This window comes from Lissotriton helveticus, chromosome 6 (assembly GCF_964261635.1).
Source record: "Lissotriton helveticus chromosome 6, aLisHel1.1, whole genome shotgun sequence".
In the NCBI taxonomy this organism is placed as follows: domain Eukaryota; kingdom Metazoa; phylum Chordata; class Amphibia; order Caudata; family Salamandridae; genus Lissotriton; species Lissotriton helveticus.
In genome coordinates, this window is record NC_136067.1 from 1,228,552,260 (window position 1) to 1,228,573,105 (window position 20,846).

Here is a 20,846-nt window from a genome sequence, read left to right on the forward strand (position 1 = left end):
GCACATAACACAACTTTTAAGAAAAGCTTCAGCAGCTGTTGCTCTGTTTCTGTCGGGAAATGCACAACATAATATAAAAAGTTTTTCAAACAATAACCCATACACCAGTGTATTCTACCAGGCCCTCATGAGAACGGAGGTGGAAATGTCCTTGGGGTTGCAATGTTTAATGCGCAAATAAAGTTTTCTTCACATTAAATCGACTCTAAAGAAAATGTATTATTTCACAGTAGCCTGTGATCTGTGAAGACTGTGGGGAGAGAACACCAGCCGGGGTACATTGATTGTGAGGAAGGGTGAGGAGGAGCAAGATGAACAGAACATCAGAACAGCATCCATATTAATAGAAATTGTGTATTCATAAAAAGTTGGCACAGCTAAATCACATTAGTAAACATACTTCTAAAGGCCAAATTTAAATCCTTTTAAGTTGGATGACGACTAGAATATTTCATAAAAATCATTAGTAATCAAAGTAATTTGTCACTCAAAATTGTGCATTACAAAAACCCTGCACACCATTTTCAATGGCTTAATGTCTGAAATTTACAAAACACAACAGGAAACGGGCTACTACATTTGATTAGTAACATTTACAGTAGCGATTGCTTCTCAATGATAATAATGGACCCTTGATCTTCAATCACATATTCAAACGAACATAAGATCAATAATAGCAAGTAAGTTGTTTACATAAAAACAGGAGATACGTCGCTGAAAAGCAATTTCATGTGTTTTATTTGCAAAGCTTTACAGGGAGATCTTTAGCAAAGTGATGCATGCAGGGTCTCCAGCATTATATGACAATTTAATATGCACATGCACTAAATTATTGGCAAAATATATTTCCTGTATTCCAGTACAAGCTCAAAAGTTGCAGTAAATTGTGCAGTATATGTTTGATTTTGAGGTATGTGAAACTACTAATGGTCAGCAAAGTGATGATGAATGGAAATGCTGGCAAGAACTGGGGTGGCTGAGTGAGCTAAAGAATGGTGATGGATTAAACCCAGATCAGTTGACTGGGGGTGAGTGTTTGATTTCCTCAAACGCTCCGTCCATCATCCCCTTTTGTATCGCTTTGTTCACCCTAAGTTGGCAGGGTATGCTCAGAAGTGAGTCCCTTGCTCACTTTGCCACTGGATTCAAGATAGCCTGGCTGATGAGGATTATGAATCCGAAACCGGTCCCAGGATGCTTGTTTCCGGTCCAGGGAAGACATGGCTTGGCAGTTCGGGCTAGACTGTTCCCATGAGGCACAGGGTCAGACTGATTTGCATATGGCCATGTCTGAACTGGGGTGGCTGAGTGAGCTAAAGAATAGTGATGGATTAAACCCAGATCAGTTGACTGGGGGTGAGTGTTTCATTTGCTCAAACGCTCCGTCCATCATCTCCTTTTGTATCGCTTTGGCAATTACCTTGGGCATTTTTCTGTATCATTGATTTTTATCAAAGCAAGCACAAGGTAATGATGGACAGAGCGCTGAAACCTTTCAGAAATTCACCCCCAGTCACAGATCTGGTTTGAACCCATCATCGTTCTTTAGCTCACTTCGCCACCCTGGTTCAGGGCCAGTCATATGCAAATCACTCTTGACCCTGTCTCTCATGGGACATGTCCAGCCAGAACTGCCAAGCTAGGTCTTCTCTGGACTGAACCCAGATCTGTGACTGGGGGTGAGTGTCTGAAAAGTTTCAGCACTCCGTCCATCATCTCCTTGTGTTTATCCCATCGGTGCATTACGTGCTAATCAACTTTGGCCCTGCACCAACAGTAAAAGGAACAAATGATGGATGGAATGCTGAACAATGCAAACATTCATCCCCAGTCACAAAGATCTGTGTTTAGTCTATTGATTTTAGATGTCTGTGCCACTGGTGTGACATAAGTGCTCAGACGTGGGTCAGGTGCTCACTGTCCAAGCAGCTGAGGTTCCTCTGCTAAGGCAGAGGAGGGTTACCCCACAGCTTTTCTGCAGTGCAAGAAAGGAAAAATAAAATGATAATAACACAATATTTTCAGTGGCTGCCAGTCAGAACGGAGATGTTACAGCACTGTTCCCTACTTTCTACACCGCTTTATGTCTGAGGAATACATATTGGGTACAAATCTGGGATTCCTCACTTTAATCAAGTTCTTTTTGCTCTAATCTTATCAGTGGCCCAACAGTGAGAAATAGCCCTTACCTATGCATAATGTTACTTTCCTCCAGATACTGGCACATTTCCTGTGAACTGTGCTGTGCCCCTTTGTCAGATACTACTTGTTCCAGGATATTTTTTCCATAGTTTCTTGTTGCTTCGCCGAAAAATTCTACTCCTAACCACTTTGAATGATAATCCAACAAATGTATAGCAAATCAAATTTGCTCTGCAAAAACCTCAACATTTCCCTCAACATTATCTCCCAAGTTGCCTTATGGATTTATAGAAAAACACAGTGGTGCACGTTAATTTTGTGGACCTCAACACTTAACTCGCATGCCACTAATCCGTTGCAATAACCCCAGCTCATTGCACAAATCAGGAACCCTGGCAACTCCTTAAGCATAAGTAAGTCGCAATATATTTGATAAGCCAGCGCCAACAAGTTTTCCCTTTACTGCAACATAGGTTTGCATGTTGTGTTTGCATGGAGCAAACCACCTCAAACAAAGTGGAACCCTGTACAGGGTCAAATCAAAGATTGAGTCTATAAGTATTTGAAAAGGCAATGGGGTTCTGAGAGAGGAAGAGGATAGTTACTGACTCGAGATGTAGAGTTCTTTGAAGAGGATACTCATTCATGCCTTTCCTGAATTGGAGCATTGTTGGAGTAGTCCTGATGGATACTGAGATGTTTTTCTAGATGCTGGATTCATGGATCTGCTTCTTTTTTAGAGAGCAACCAGCTGTACAGGCAAAGATGGCAGTTGTTTTGACTTTGTAGATGATGCAGCTGGTTCTGTATACATGTGTAGGAAATTCACTTGATTTTCCTTTGCATAATGACATGGAATTTCGGAAGAATTTACCGAATTAGGCATAAATATAATTGCCATTTAGAGATGCATTTTAGCATGAAATAACTCCTTGCATCCACTTTAGACACAAAGGCACATTTCATGTTAAAAAAATGGAACAAAAACACATGGGTTGCAAATAGGAGCCACATGCATTCTGGTCATTCATGTTGTTCACGTGCTCTGAAATTTTAGCATGAACGATGCATAATTCCGCAAACAGTAGCATAATATTGGGAATTCCACATAAGAAGCACAAGACAAAATTACTGAAATTGCACACTGCAATTTACCCACAGCCTAGCGTAATGGAAATTTCACCGCAGCCTAGTTTTGTATGGGCCACCAAGGAGAGCCAATAGATTTCCATCAGGGTGGAGTTAATATGGGCAAATTTGTAATACTTTTCCAAAGATGTGCATACACAGAGTAGGATGCCTTTAACAAATGACATTGTGGAGTCTTGAAGGCCATATTGCAGGGTGTTGCCACAATCCATTTGTCACCACACCTGATGCCCCGCACACCATCAATTATTTCATCCTTCACAACAGCATGCCTATCCATGTTACCACTTTCCTTCAGCCAACCATCTTTCAAATACCACCTTACAAGTCTCAACTCTTTTTGTTCTTGTATTGCCTGTTTCTACTCACCTTTTCTTCTCCACTGGTTGCATCACCTCCTAGGCCTATGGCTGTGGTCCAGCTTTCATAATCTGCTTTATCTTTCTTCAAGCCCTCACACTTATTATAGATGCTGCCAATGATAATAAGCAATCTCCCCAAATATCAAGTTCCTCAAGTGCACAGACAACATATAGAACTTCTTGGAGATCTAATCTGGTAGGATAATTAATGCTATCAAGTGCTACTACCTCATTGTTCAAGTATGGCAGTGAAATACCTATTTGAACGTGACTCCCCTGAAAAAGTGTTCATCTTCATCACCTGCTACAAAACAAAACCTAGAGTACATGCATGGTACATAGAAATTAACCTCAACAGCTTCCCACCACAACTCAAAGACAGTTCTAGACATTTGGAATGCCAGTCTGAGAGCAGCGTCAGTGACTGGACCCACATAACATGGCACCAACTTCATTTCTTCACAAAGTCAAGACATGCCTCTCATAGCCTGGCTTAAAGTATGGATATTATACCACTGTGATGTCTTTTAAAACTACACGCTCTGCGCACAAACCTCGCTGCAATGTCAGGCTAAGTAAGGACACCGTCTGGGATAGCCCTGCTCACCCCCTTAGTAGCTTGGCACGAGCAGCCAGGCTTATCTCCAAGGCACGAGTTTACAATATGTGCAACCACACTCACAGTAACCCAATGATGTCACCACAAATATACTCCACACAAGTTTTTATAAAATGAGTATAAACTTTAGATAAGAGGCTTTATGATATGACCACATGATACAAAATCAAGATGTAAGAATGGGTAGTATTCTTTCCGGTGAGTTGGAAGGTTCTAATCCCAACCGCAGTTTCTAACCAACAGTTAAGCTCACTTCTAACTGTTTCTAATTGGTTAGGCCAGTCGTATTGCTAGAATCACACAAGTTGCAATATGAAACAAAAATACTGCAGTGCGTAACGACATTCTCTTGTACTGTGCAACAGAGAAACAGTGCCATATGTAGTGCTACAGTTATGTACTTTGCAATAAGATGAATAATGCAATGCGTATCACTACCAGTATGCCCTGTACCAGGAAGAAACAAAGCAATGCGTCACGCTAAAATCCTTTACGGTGCGATGAAGAAATAATGCACTGTGCCACGTGTGTTATCAGATACTGTGCAATGAAGAAATAATGCAATGCGCCACATTACAATCAGGTAATCTGCAAGCGACAATTAACGCAGTGCGTAGTGCACCAGCATGTAGTTCGTTAGGCACAAATGAGGGCAGGCATCAAACGACAGTTCGATAGTTTGTTAGCAGCAATTATGCAAAGTGTATTATGACAGTTGAGGTGCTCCGTTAACAGTGCCCCCAACATGGATCAATGATGATACAAAAGTACTGCTTCTCACTTCGGCCCCAGTACTGCACCTCCTTGGGTCAGCATGGGCCGGGATCCGAGCCGAAGCAACAGGCTTGTACAGCTGACAGAAGCAAGAGGCCGAGAGAATGTCCATCCGTGCCCACACTCCACCCCAGGTGGTGATCCACGTTACCCCACTCTTCTCTTCAACGTCAGCGACTTGGGATTTGATCCAGAACTCCGTCACAGGCTGCAGTGAACTCGGGCCGGCGGCTCAGCTCCTATGGGGGTGCAGGTCAGGGCCGCTGCTGTTCTACTTTGAGGGCCAAATGACTTCGCCCTCCTTCTGGTGGTCTCAGTGAACACCGAGACCCGCCCTCAGCACTGTGCAGACTTTACTTCAAATTCGATGCACACCCTACCCAGGCACTCCTTACCAGCACCTCAGGGTGCACCTCGACACGCACACTAAGCATCCGAGACTGGCCTCTTCTTTGGTGCTCACGATGACCCGGCGCTCTTCACCAGCACCTCTGCTTGCACCTCGACATGCACACTGCGCGTCTGAGTGTCTCCTCTTCTCCCGGTGTACACAATGTCCAGGCTTTCTTCACCCATGCCCTGGCTGCACCACAACACGCACTATGCGTGTCCGAGACTCACTTCTTCTTTTGGTGCACACAACGGCCAGGCGCTCCTCACCAAACACTCTGGCCTGCACCACAACACGCACCCTGCACGTCCGAGTTTCACTTCGTCTCCCTGTGCACACAACGACAAGGTGCTCCTCACCAAGGCCTTGGCCTGCATCACAACAGGCACCCTGCGCGTCTGCGACTCAGCTTACTCCTGCGTGCCCACGATCACAAGGCACAACTTCTAAGGGTCTCAAGCTGCAAAAGCATGCGCACACCACGTTACTTGGGACTTCTCCGGAAACTTTTATGATCCTGTATTTCCAAACTTGGGCCCTTGGAGTTAAAAGACACAGCACAAAGCACAGTCCTCCTCAAGCAGGGGGAGCCAGTGCCTCCAAGCACAGTCGCAACAACCTCGCCCTTGGTAAGAACAGCAAACTGCAGACCAGCCCCAGATCATGAAGCAAGGATTGGTCTTTCCACAGCAGTCTCTTCAGTTACTCCTTCTTTAGCAGAGATTCCTCTTAACCACAGAATGGGTCTAAGCCTTTTCAGTCTCAATCCATTTCTGTTTCATACCAACGTTCAGGGGTTTCAGCTCTCATAGTTATACCCCTTACTGTCTTTGAAGTTCATTTGTGCTCAGGGGTCCCTGACCCCTCCCTAAATCAGTTCTGGGCGTCTCTCTTCCAGTGTCACCTCTCTCCCTTTGATACTAGGGGTCTGGATCCTTAATCACTCAGCAGGGGATGGGTCAATTGGTTTATAGCACCAGCCCAGGCTTTTTCACCTCTCTGGCTTCTCCTCCCCCTACTCTCCAGATGCAGGGAAGCCCAGTGCCATCTCAACCCCTCCCTGGGTCAAGATATCGCCCAGCTCCTCTCACCTTTCAGATCCAGACAGACAATCCACATTTCAGCAGAGACACACAGAAATGCCTAGAGCACAAACTCAGCCACTTTCTAAAAGAGTGGTTTCTGAACACACAGTGACAAAACTACCTTCACAGAAAGATGTGTTGTAACACTTTGAGTTCATACATGCTAAACTTCACTTCTCCATTATAAACTTACAAGTAACTAGGCTAACAAACATAACACCCAGCCTCCCCCATTCTGTCCTAAGGGCAGGATGGTCTTTCAGCAGTGAAAAACTAAATGAGGTGCTTTTCACTGTCAGAACATAACACATACCTTAGTATATATCCTGCCTTTTACCTACAAATCACCCTGCCCAGGGATTACCCGGGACCTACCACAGTGGTGCCCAATGTGTATATAAAAGGGAAGGTCAGGTCAGACAAGTGGTTGCACTTGTCAGGGCAACATGCTAACTTAGCACTCTGCGTGCAGGCCCTGCACTGCAGGCCTGAGTTCCCTTCTCTGTGCGCCTTTGCATTACTAGCCCTGGCACACACAGTGCACATCACTAGGGACTTTACTGGTAAGGCAAACATACCAATCCTGGCCAACCAATTACCATTAAATTTTACATAGGGAACACTTGTACTTTGACAATGATCAGCAGTGGCAAAGTACCCCAAGCATCTAAATTGTCATCTCTCTGTCAGGAAAACGGTCTAGGAGAAAGCAAAACGTTTAGGGAACTTTAGCCAAAAAGGCCAAGTCCTACACATACATACATATATACTTACATTCTTACATACACAAGTACCAATTTAGCAGAAACCCACCTCAAAGTTGGTGAAAAACATCAAAATGTCAATATTGACAAAATTAACTAGAAAGTATAATCCAAATGTCTTCACACAACATTTGTAATTGGAAATACTAAGGGGCATATTTACAACAGAATGGAGAAGCGTGGCATTAAGCAAACAACGCTAATGCCACTTTTCGTAATTCTGTGGCGCAACCCTTCTTAATGCAGCATGCATTGAAGTTTCATAACATCATTTTTTTTATTGCTTCTTCCTGCACATAAACAATCATTCATAGCGTTTTGAAACTCCCATGTGTGCTGCTTAATGCAGCACACATGAAAGTTTCAAAATGCCAATATTTTGTATTGTTATGTTGTTATTTGTAACTGTAGTGAAAAACTTTTACATTTGTTTTTCACTACTGCAAGGCTTATCGCTCCCATTGGATGACAATGGAGTTGCCTTAGTAAATTATATAAGTGTAATTTCCAAAAGGGAAGAGATAACCCCTGCAAGGTTGTTCTCTCTGGAATCCTAATTTAAATTCCTAACTTATGGTGAAGTTGGATTCTAAATTACAATTCTAAAAATGCCACTTCTAGAACGTCAAAAGACACACAATTGATGGACGGACTGCAGAACAAATCAAAATATGTACCCCCAGTCAAGAGATCTGGGTTAAATCTATCATTCTTTTGCTCACCATGCCAGCTCAGTTTAGACCTGGCCATATGCAAACCAGTCTTGACCCTGCGTCTCATGGGAACAGTTCGGCCCGAACTGCCAAGCCAGGTCCTCCCTGAACCGGAAACAAGGATCCTAGGCTTTCACCCCTCTTCAGCCAGAATAGCTGGATTCCAGTGGCACAGTGAGCCCAGGACCCACATCTGGGCATACCTGGCGCACCTAGGGCGAGAAAGCAAAAGACACACAATTGAGGGATGGATTCTAGAACATCACCATTTCTTGCCTTAGCCATTTGATGCCTGCAGCCTGTCTACCCTAGTCGCATGACTAGTTGGGATTTTTTCTATTCCTTCCTGTACATTCACAATTAATGGCAATTTGCTGTTTCTATGTGTGCTGCACCAGGCAGCACACATAGAAACAGCAAAAACGAGCAGAAATAAAGCATTTCTCGCTTAAATTTGGTGCTGCTTCCTATTTACGCCACCTTTGTAAATAGGGGCCAGCATCAAATTCAATGGATGTTGCAGTGGAACACCCACTACAACGCCCATTGCCCTCCCCTTTCACGCTGAGTACAGTGTGAAAGGGTCCCTTATTTACTAGGCAGCGTTAAGCCACGTTAAGTGGCTTATAGCTGCCTTGTAAATAAGGCGAAGCCTCTATCACCATCACAAGGTCACTGAAAGTGACATTGTGGTGCGATAGGGGCTTGTAAATATACCCCTAAATTTCAAACACGTTGGTGTTCCAGAGAAGCTTGCACAAATTTGTGTGGAGTAATCACCAGAGCCAGTGTACAATTAGTAAATAGGGAAATGAAGAGGGGCAACATTTTTGTTAGGAGCTCCCCCTCCCAGTGATAGCAAAAAATTCAGCTATTGAATACAAAATCTTGATTCACTGATCTTCCTTCCACTACCCTACTCTTCTTGTCTCTATATCTGACTTTTGCATATATATTTTTTTACTCTACTTTTTCTTGTGCTGGGTGCACGTCTTTCACTTCTTTTTTCTACGGAATATTCTGTTTATATTTTGCCCTGGATGAAAGTCTTATGATGAAAAAATTGCCAATGTCCACCACTTGCAACCACCATAAATGAAGTATTGCCACATTGCATAAATGAAAAGATGCAGGGACTGAAAATCTGTGCTATTTCAAAACTTTATTTTTGCTTTACTTTTTACTCCAATTGAAAATCCTCTTTCCATTCGAAGCCATCACCTCCCTCAGGCACACTTTGCACACATCTTCGACCTGCTTTAGCAACCTGTAAATTCAGGTGGTATAAATGATTGTGAATGCAAATAAAGTTGTGACAGTGCGGATGTTAATCTTTTTTGGGTGGACCACTCCCCTGAATTTATCAAGGAACACACATAAGTATCACAAAAGCATAGACATTTGCAGAAATGGTGGATTTATAATTGACCTTTTGCTGCCTTAGTGAACAAGGATGAGATTTTGTATGCAGGAATTAGTACCTTTTCTGCATGGATATGTAACATATTAATGTGTTGTGAATCAGGTCTTTCATGCAGAGAGCACACAATTAATTGGTGTTGTGTACCCTCCCATATCACTGGCTAAATATTATAATAGAAATAGTAACCAGGAGCATCATCAATTAGTTTTTTACATTTCCCTGTGACCTATCCATTTTACTACATTGTTTTACTTATATTGTTGATGTTTTCACTTTGATACATGTTTTAACTTATATTGTTAATTTCCAGTAATTCACAAAGACAGACCTGAGAAAACTGAAAAGACAACTCTACCAAAAGGTTTGTTTCAGTGATTCCCTTTCATTATCCATTGGCCTAAAAATAATCTAATGTACTATGTGTTTGCTGGTTAGAGTACTGTAATTATCTAAGAACCAGAGAATCAGTGTTTTTGCTGCAAAAGCATTCCGGTGTAGGAACCTCTGAAGCAGAGGTATAAATGCAATAATTACTAGGATAACACATTCCTTGCCGGTAGATGTTTTTGTGTATTTGGTGCCTAATATCCCCTCCGGGGGTGCCGGGCGCACAGGAAAAGCCTGTGGGAGAAAGGCAGTTCAAGTGGTTTTAGGGCAAATAAAAGTTACAGGGCCCGGCACCTACCAATGGGGAATGATTACATGTAGTGTCCTTGAGCCACCCTACTGCGGACCCTCAAATGGTGAACCAAGTAGGCCATTTAATTTGACTCAAAGGATAGTGAGGCAGAGCAGCACAAGGCTCACTCAGAAAAACATTGTTGACTAGAAGATCAGAATTCAGCTGGGCACATCAATATCACTCAATAGATCAATGCCTAACCAGCACTTTAATTTTGGAAAAAGGTATTTTTATAATCAAGTCACCACATACTACCCACAAGTGAGACTTCAATTCACATCTTCTCCACCAAGGGTTTGTCAGAACGCTACCCAATACTAAAACCCTTGCTTGCTACATTGATCTGTGAGGTTCACAGTGCTTAATTCTTAAAACAAATAATTGCCAGGGCCCTGTTCAGGAGGCTACTGTGGCTTGTACTACACATTGCCCCTACTAGCACAGACAATGACAGCGCCAACACAACTACTAACATCACACCCCTACAGGTGTGACAATTCTGCCTGTTCCAGGCCCCCAGAGCTATAAGAACGGCTTGGACAGCAGGTAATAGCAATTTTTGTATGTGTATTGAATTAATAGACATCTGGTATTGTACTCATAACTAGATTAGATAAACAGTGTCACCATGTGGCAGAGTCTCATAATTGAGATGTTGACCATTAAGTGCCAGTGCTGAGCACCGGAATCCACAGGCTCAAATTAAGCTCTGAGGTTTCAAGAGACAAAGACAAAGTATGGTCATTGGGTTATAATAATGCACCTATATCGGTCCATTGCCTTTAATGTTGGCAGGGACAAAGGCAGGAATGCACCAAATTCTTTAAAATACAGTGCATTCCTGTCCTTTCTCTGTCATGCAGTGCAGCACATCAAGGTGACTTGCTGTGCTACACTGCATGACTTTGCCATAATTATGGCACGTAGTGTACCACTGCAGAAGATTGGGGTGTTAGTTGAAGGGGGCAAAAGCCTACATCGAAAGTACATTTGTAATAAATAGAATGACACCGAAAGGGCAAATATCCACCATGTTTAAGAGTAAATACAGTGCCAAAAAGTGTTAACCGATAACAACGGTCATCTAGTTGCACTTGACTGAGACAAAAGCAAAGGTTAAGGCAGACCGTGATTGAGTGTGGGTCGGCTAGAGGGACCAGGTTTGTCCTGGTGAAAAGTTTTACCTTCAGACTCCCCACCGGCTAGATATTTTTTATGCCTTCGCCCAGTGAAGATTTCTACCATCGGATGTAATCTGTTTTTTGGAGCTTTGATGCCTCCAGCGGGGCAAGGCTAGGGGCTGTAGCCAAATATTGCTCCAAGATGCCAAACAACTTCATGAATCGGTCCTGCTGGATTGGATTAGGTGCAGCTAAGAAGCATGTAGCGGGAGAAACTGGAATCTTTAGTCTGTGATAATGTGTCATGCACTCACCTGGCCCTAACAGCGGAGGTGTCACTGAAGCCGATGCTGCACCTCCTATCCCTCTAAGAGCCTAGCCTGTTCAAGGAATGGAAACTCCTTAAACAAAGTGTGGTCCTTTGGGGCAGGGGTGGTTGGGATAAAAAAAGAAAAGAAAGGCTTGTGGTACTGAATCTGCTCAGCAGCTGTGTGATACTGTGTAACAGGATTGGTTGCTTCAGAGACCTTCTGTGTCTGCAAGGTAGATAGGCATACTACTATCCTCTCTGGTTTTGAGATGTATCAAAAACACTGGAAATAACAAGAGGAGGCAGTTACCATCAGTACACTAACAGGCCTCTATATACAGTGGCCGACATTGGCTGCAGAGTCATGCACGTACAGGTTTCATCAGCAGCACAACATGGGAGCAGAATTACCCAAATCACAGACTGGAGTTTGGGACACTCCCAATGGCTAAACTCGGAACACAGATTTCAGTACATTGTTCATACATATATCAAAGACTGAAGAGCTTTTTTGCGCAAAACCGTTCTAGCAACAAGGTTGCAGGAAAGGTAAGAATTATAAACACACAAGAAGCACTTGAGTAAATTATAGCAAGGAGGTTAAGTCTATAGTCTTTGAAGACACTGATACTTGATCCAGCTTACTACTATAGGAGGAGTACTTTACCTCAAGTTCTTCCACTTGACTGAAGTTCGAAGAATATCTTGAGGGTTTGACTAAGGGAGTCATGAGGGGTCCAGAGTATCTGTGCTGGAGGAAGAGAGAAGAAAGATGTCAAGGGGGTTGGAGCCACTGGAATCACAGGTTCAGATGGACTTGAAGGAGACTGGAGCACTTCTCAAGTCAGGCAGAATTCTTCAGGTGAGTGGTTTGGGTTAAGCTTGTTCCACAAGAAGTAAAGCCAAGCCATGACTTGGGGTAGGGTGGGGTTTATATATCCTCTCAAAAGCTCAACAGATGTAGCTAAATCACGTACAGCATGTGGGGCACCTAATCATCTGGAAGGTTCTTGAACCTTGGAGAAAACATGTGATAGTACACTCTCTTTGACCTTACAGAATGGGCATGTGCAACTTGATTATCGGAACCAAATAATAGGAAACTAATGCATTGATTTTGCTTGAACATGCATAATGAAAAACAACACTAATGCACCAGTAACAGCAGGAGTACGACTTGCTATTAGCTCACAGGATTCTGGAGGAAGCTTGCAGGGATTCAATGGAAACCCAAACCAAGGCCCTGCAGATGCAGATAATCTATTGGTTCACTAGTTCTGTGGGACACCTGCAGGGATTTAGCGCAATCAAATTACAGGTCTTGGGGAAGCATCAGTCATGGTATCATAGTGTGCCATAAAGTTCCACAGGGGCAAAGCTACATGAGCCCTGCGCCTGAGCCCAAAAGACAGAGGGTGCATGAGGGGATCTTGACACAATGCAGTTTCACCAGATCTGATTGGCAGATTGGTCCTGGTCTCTGTTGGTTCTCAGTGCAAAAAGTTGACAAGAAGTCCTAGATTTCAGGAAACTTCAGGGGGAGTACACTTTGACATCAGCCAAGGGTCCAGGACCTTGGGCACAATACAGAGGCCAGCAGCAGGGTCCTGGGTAGGTCCAGTTGGAATAGGTTATCTGAACATACAGGAAAAAGGCTTCTTGGAGTATGTTGTGTCCCTGTAGCTCAACCAGGAGGATAGCCATTTGACCCTTGGAGTCCACCTCTTTGACGTTGTGGTTAAAAAAGAAAGAGCAGGTTCAGTCTTCAAGACTACTCTCAGGTCACATACAACTGGTACAGTCCTCTTCTGTTCTTCCACCAGTCCAGAAATGACCTATGGAGTGTACTGGGAATGTCCCATTGTAGCCTGTAGGTGAGGGTAACTCCTGGCTACTACCTGACCAACTGTGGTAAAAGTTCCCCAGGGTGACTCTACCCTCTTTGCAACACCCACTGTGTTTCATTAAGATAAGCTATCCCACAGTTCTCTCTCTATCTACATCCAACATGGCAGACCCTTCTTCCCCTGATCATAGTTCCCTGTGCCAGTGGCATAACAAAACTTGAGGGGGGTGCCCTGCATGGTCCAGGGAGGCCCCCCTCTCCGGACTCAATCAGCAGCTCTCAGGCCAGGGTACTATGCTGAGGGCCCCCTGCAGCTCAGGCCCCCCCACACTGCGGGGGTTGCATGGGCTTATGTTACGCCACTGCCCTGTGCCCAACTAGAAGTGTGGTTATGACAGTAAGAAAACTCTCCCTTGTGGTCACTCTAAACCAGTTCTGGAGCAGCTCCCCTCTCCCACTGGGCTGGAAACAAGTAGTTTAGGAAGACACAGGTCGGCAGCCCTATGCGTGGGCTATATATGGCAGTGACAGTGTAGGCACACTTTTGAAGCTCTGGAAGGGGCTAGACACCACCCAAGGTCATCCAGCTCAAGGATGAAAAACACCTTGCCACCCCCAAGTCTTTTGTCCACTGTCAGTGAGTAATACACATAACACCACAGGAAAGCAATTAACAGTCAAGTGACATTAGACATTAGCAGAAGGGCACTTTTGCTTGGGCAGAAGAATTACAACTTTCTAAAATGTGTCATTTCTAAAATAGTAATATAAAATCCGGTTTGAGCATTAAGTTGGACTTTATATTACTCTTAAAATTAGTCTTTGATTAATGGTTCCAGCCACTCCCAAAAAGAAGTCAAACATTATAAATGTTTTGATGGGACTCACTGTTTTCCTATTTTATACCCAACCTCGCCACTGTGAAAAACAACTTGCAAGGTTTTTCACTATCAGGATATGCAAAACTTTAGATATACATGTCCTGCTTTTTGAATGCATTGCCCCATGGGTATTACGGGCCTACTTTATGGGTATCGTGTAAGTCTTAAAAGAGGAGGTTTAGGCCTGGCAAAATGTTTATTTTGCCAGGGTGAAATGGGAGGTTAAAATTGCACATGCAGGTTGCATGGCAAACCTTTAGACATGTTTTACAGTGCTACTGTAAATGTGGCACAATGAGTGATGCATACCACTTGATGTATTTAATTTACAGACACCAGCTACATGTACTACTCCATACTAGAAACTTATAAGTAAATTAAATGTTCCAATTAGGTATATGGTAATTTAAAAGGAAGAGTATGCACTCTACCTCTGATTGGTAGGTGAAAAGTGCACAAAGTCATATGAGTAGCCACAACAGGTTAAGCAAAGGGAAGGCGAATATCTGGGGAAATGCCATGCAAAAGATAGCCTTCACCAAAAGCCAAACTCTCCTGTACAGCCACTTCTTCAGTACTACTGACTCCCCAGACTGGCTGAATGACCATTAGGAGACTTGCTGAACCTGCTGGCTCTCATGGCCTGGTGAGGCATAGGGATGGGGGAATCAATGGAGGTATTTGCTCATTTGAATGGCGAACCTCTGAAGTTGCCAGGCTTTCCAGGCAATGCAATTCAGAGACCCATAATGAAGAAATGCATGATTGTACCTAAAGTGTTATGAAAGCAGCCCCAATGCAAGAGTTATTGCCTAAAAGCACTCAGCTCACAATGCATTTTTTTAAAGATAGTGGTTGTCCAGAGCCATAAAGACACTCAAATGCACACATGAGCAGCGTTTACAAAAAGCTGAAGCTGGATTCCTGCTGCATTAATGTGCTCTGAGTTGTCAGCAATTTGCTCCAGGGAATTACTCCAGGTGACAAGCAATGACAGCTGGAAGCTCCAAACCAGCAACTCCTCCTTCCTGTGCAGGGTCTTATAAAAGTAGTCAGAGAATTATTTAATTAATGGGACCCCTACTCAGTCTAGCACTACCACATTCTAATGACACATCAGCTCAAATCAAATAAGTATTAATTTTTAGTTGAAATATCAGTTGAAACATCTATAATTTAAACTAACATTGACTATCCTAATGCTATGCAGTATTCTGGGAAAAATGTAAAGTGAAAAATGTTTATGACATATTGTTACATTGCCCCTTCTGCCCTTGTTCCCACAAAGTTGCCCTTCCCCTTTCCTCTTGGCTTCAAGTGGGTTTACTGATGGCCAGAGGAGACATGAATCTGCCGTCTGTCTTTTGTTCAGCCTGGGAACATCCCTGCCCTCAGTAGAGAGATGATGCTAACATCCTTTCAAATCACAACTGCTCTCTTCCTCCAGCGTAAGAAGCTGATTTCTGTGGGACTAGACTAAGCATACCAGGTTGCCTTCTCTGTGCCAGATGAAAACCAGAGTAGTTAAAAGTTATCAGTAGGAGGCTTAGAAGAATCTGGTTCTCACAAAAGTATACAAGGAATTTTTCAAGGGTGTAACTCACCCTAGGTCTGAATACTAGACTAGGAAAATATATACAAGGGCCATGTCTAGTCTTTCTACCATGTGTCAAACGAAGGGAGCAGGAATCTGCCATATTAACTAACATATGGCACATTCTTGTTCTCTATCTGCGCTAGCACACTGTGTGCTAGCTAGCACCAATGCAGGCACCCTTGCACCATAGTGCAAGGGTACCTTTGTTATAGGCAGAATTGTTTTTGTGCATCAAAGAGCACCTTCCTGCACACAAACAATCCTCAGAGGCATTTTCCTCTAAGTATGCTGCAGAATGCAGCACACTTGAAAAGAAGGAAAAAGGAGGAGAAATAAAGATATTTTTTTTGTTGCGCCTCTATCAGAAAGGTGTAGAAATTTGATTCACTCCCAGGTTTACTTTCCTGGTAAATCTGAGAATGCTCCAAAATACATGGGTCGTTGTATGGGAACACCCACTCTCTACCCATGTAACTTCTTCCTGGCATAGAGTAATGCAAGGCAGTGACTTTCATTGCCTTTTGTTACTCCAGATTTACCAAGCAACATAGGGCCATGCAAGGAAGGTTTGCGTGGCTACCTAATACTTATACTGACTTAAGGATTCTATTGCCCTTCAAGCTCCTCACCCATGCACACAAAGCACTCCATAACGCCGGACCAGCCTACCTGAACAGCAGACTCAGCTTCTACACCCCCACCCGACAGCTCCGCTCCGCCAGCCTCGCCCGCGCCACTGTCCCCCGCATCCATGGAACGACCTCCGGCGGCAGACCCTTCTACCTCGCCGCCAAGACCTGGAACACCCTCCCTACCCACATACGGCAGACCCAAGACCTTCAGAAGACTCTTCAAGACATGGCTCTTCGAGCAGTAGCAGCACCCCCCTCCCCTCAGCGCCTTGAGACCCTCACGGTTAAGTAGCGTACTCTACAAGTACTCTGATTGATTGATTGATTGATTGCATGACCTTGTGTGATGCAAGGTCAATGCAATCCTTTGATAAATCTGGATCTCAAGAGCACAATGTAAGAATCATCATAATCATGTACGCTCCTATAGACAAAATGGGCTTTTAAAAAAACATCTCATCCCTGAGAATTAGTTCTATTTCAGGCTATGATTTTAATCTCCAGCACTGTGGCATTAGCCATATCAAGATGGGACAAGTCACGCAGCCAAGTCTCAGAAAGAAATTAGAGGTACCAGCTTCTCAAGAACGAGATCAGAGATATTCCATTCGTACTCTAAAACAGAGCAGTAGCTAATTAAAGCACCGGAAATAACCATGATGTTTGCTACTGAAAGGCTCATGCCCAATTCAAGTCAATGGAGGCTGTTTGGCATGTTGGGTGGTAAAGACTCATGGTCAAACAGCATTGCACAAATATTTGAGATGCAGAAAAGCTTTCACCAACAAATATGAAGTTATCCCTTAATATAATAATAAACGCATCAAAGTATTTTCAAACATCTCTGTTTTTAAGCTGACTATTTAGGGCTTGATTCCATAAAAAACAAATAACATTTGCCCATGCTGCGTTATTTATAACTGTAAACCGGAATTACAGAAGTGGCAGGCCTAAATGAAGAAAGGTTATACATTTCTTAACTTTTCTTATGTCGGCCAATCATCCCAAATATTCAGAATGGATTTTCTCCATGAAGCTGAAGATCTGAAGGTGTGCATTTTATATACTTGCAAAATTTCACAATTAATTGTTGTTTTCATTTTTCTCACTCGATAACAAGTTTGCAGTGGCATGTTCCATTTCATCATATACCCCGGCCAAATGTGAATGTTTTGACACTTTCCACACATTTTAGGCACTACTCAACCTCTCCTTTATTTAGAAGTGCAGGAGGGAAAGGTTGCGCTAACGTTTGTAAATACTTAAGTAACAAGGTGTATTTAGTTGACTACAGTGTGGAGACATCTATTTTAATTGGGTGTAATCTTCATCTCATATTTGATTATGACTAATAAATAATATATTCAATACAAAAAGATTACAGATAAGGTATAGTTAGAAAAACGACTTTATTTATTCTTTCCCTACAAACCATACTTAAGCTTCACAACATTTGATTATGACTAATAAATAATATATTCCATAAAAAAAGGTTACAGATAAGTTATAGTTAGGAAAACTTTATTTATTCTTTCCCTACAAACCACACTTAAACGTCACAAACATTAAATATATTCTAAAGTTATAATTATAACTTTAATTTACCATTTACTCTCCACCTTCCCTTTACTGTAAATCGCCCACTTATGTACACTGTGTTACTTATAACCTACATTTCAACTCAGCACACCTCCTTGAAATTACTTACTATAGGTCACGCAGGTCGCACAGCTTCATACTCAGTGTTCTCATCTCACTCGTCATTCTACATTACCTATAACTCACCTTCTCAATGCACTGGTTATACTCTTGCATATGGCATTAGTTATGCCATCTGAAATCATGACAACACTTATGATATCTCAATTGAGATGCTTTTTCAAAACACAGTGGCTGGTGGATTCATTTGTCCAGAGTCTGAGAGACCTAACTGTAACTAATCTATAACCTTTGAGTTTTTCACGGAATTTCAAAGGTTTTTATGTTTTTAATGAAAATGTGTTTCAAATGTAATATTGTGTGGTACTAATTAAGGTATCACTAACTGTACTGTGGTACAGTAAAATGAATGTGAATCCAGGAGAAGGCACTGGAGTGGATCATCTCCTTCCTCGCCGGAAGGACACAGAGAGTCCGCCTCCCCCCGTTCAGATCGGAGGCCACCGAAGTCATCTGCGGCGTACCACAAGGATCGTCGCTCAGCCCCACGCTGTTCAACATCTACATGAGCCCCCTCGCAGCCATCGCACGCCAGCACAACCTCAACATCATCTCCTACGCCGACGACACCCAGCTGATCCTCTCCCTCACCAACGACCCCGCCACCGCCAGAGCCAACCTGCACGAAGGGATGACAGACGTAGCCAAATGGATGTCGAACAGCCGCCTGAAACTGAACTCGGACAAGACTTAAGTCCTCATCCTGGGATCCTCACCCTCCGCCTGGGACGACTCCTGGTGGCCCCCCCCCCTGGGCAGCGCACCCAAACCAACAGACCACGCACGCAACCTGGGCTTCATCCTGGACTCCTCCCTCTCCATGACCAGACAAGTCAACGCCGTCTCCTCGTCGTGCTTCAACATCCTGCGCATGCTACGTAAGATCTTCCGATGGATACCCACCGAGACCAGGAAGACGGTCACCCAGGCCCTCGTCACCAGCCGTCTGGACTACGGCAACTCCCTCTACGCCGGAACCGCCGCCAAACTCCAGAAGAGACTCCAGCGGATCCAGAACACCTCAGCTCGACTCATCCTGGACATCCCCCGCCGCAGCCACATCTCCGGACACCTGAGAGACCTGCACTGGCTCCCGGTCAACAAGAGAATCACCTTCCGGCTCCTCACCCACGCACACAAAGCCCTACACAACCAAGGCCCAGGATACCTCAACAGCCGCCTCAACTTCTACGCTCCCAAACGCCAGCTTCGATCGACCAGCCACGCCCTCGCCGCCGTCCCCCGCATCCGAAGAGCCACCACAGGAGGAAGGTCCTTCTCCTACCTGGCCGCCAAGACTTGGAACTCCCTTCCGACCCATCTCCGCCTGACCCAAGACCACCTCGCCTTCAGGAAGCAGCTCAAGACCTGGCTGTTCGAACAGTAGCGGACCGCCCCCCCCCCCCCAGCGCCTTGAGACCCTCCGGGTGAGTAGTGCGCTATACAAATGCTTTGATTGATTGATTGATTGATTGATGTGAGTGTCATTAAGTGGAGTGTCGTACAGTGGAGTATTTTATAGGGGAATTGAGTGAAGTTTAGTAGAATGTAGTGCGGTAAAGTTGAAAACAGTTTAGTAGATTGTTGTAGAATGGATATATATATACAGTACAGTAATGTGTTGTACAGTGAAACTGCGTGGAGAGAGTGATTGGACATCTGGCATAGAGCAAGGTAAAGTCTTATATAGTGGAGTTGAGTGGAATAGAGTTGAGTGGAGTTACGAGACATAGTGTGGAGTAAAGTATATTACAGTGTATTAGTGTGTCATAGAGTAGGGTGGCGTGGAGTAGATTATAGTGTAGTGGTGTAGCGTATAGTTGAGTAAACTCTTATAAATTGGAGTGGTGTCCCATACAGTAGAGTGGAGGGCTGTCTCATACAGTAATGAAAAGAGTTGTTTAGTAGAATTGAGTGTTGTACAATGGAGTGTATGGGCGTAGATTTTAATGTAGAGTTAGACAGGGAGTGTATGTGTATAGAGTGAAGTAGAGTCCTCTACAGCAATATTAAGTGCAATATAGTTTTATAGAGTGCAGTTCTAGAGAGGGTAGAAAAATGTCATACAGTGGAGCAGCTTAGAGTACAGTGGCATAAACTGTAATGGCATTAAGAGGAATACCATATAGTAGAATAGCATTCAGTGGAATACAGTACAGTCTAAGAGTGTACAGTGGAGTTCGAGATAGTAGATTGGCAGTAGGTTGAATAGCATAAACTGTGGTGGAGTACAGTAGCGTGGTGTACAGTGGATTAGCACACAGTGGAGCAGCTAATAGTTGAGTGGTGAACAGTGGCGTGGCATTGAGTGGTGTGGCCGACAGTGCAGTGTGGTAACCTGGAATACCATACAGTGGAGTGGCGTACAAAGCAGAGGCATCCAATGAAATATCATAGAATTCAGGGCTGTAGGGTGGTTTGGTGTACATTAGAGTGGCGGACAGTGTAGTTCCACACAGTGGAATAGCGTAGAGTGCCGTGGTATACACTGGAAAGGCCTACAGTGGATAGCGTATTGTTGCGTAGAGTACAGTGGAGTTGGGCACAGTGGAGTGGAGTAGACTGGATTGCTTCCAGGGTAGTGCATACAGTGTATATGTGTTCAGTGGATTAATTAATACTGCAGTGGCATACAG

The 20,846-nt window shown here is 43.8% G+C and overlaps 1 protein-coding gene across 1 annotated transcript in view; it reads left to right on the forward strand.

Annotated features, from left to right (window-relative positions):
- TRDN (triadin) overlaps positions 1–20,846 on the forward strand; it is an 865,465-nt gene that overhangs the window by 404,572 nt on the left and 440,047 nt on the right. The window contains exon 10 of the mRNA XM_078647890.1: positions 9,733–9,783. Coding sequence (XP_078504016.1) covers positions 9,733–9,783 — 51 coding nt within the window. The remainder of the gene's footprint in view (positions 1–9,732; positions 9,784–20,846) is intronic.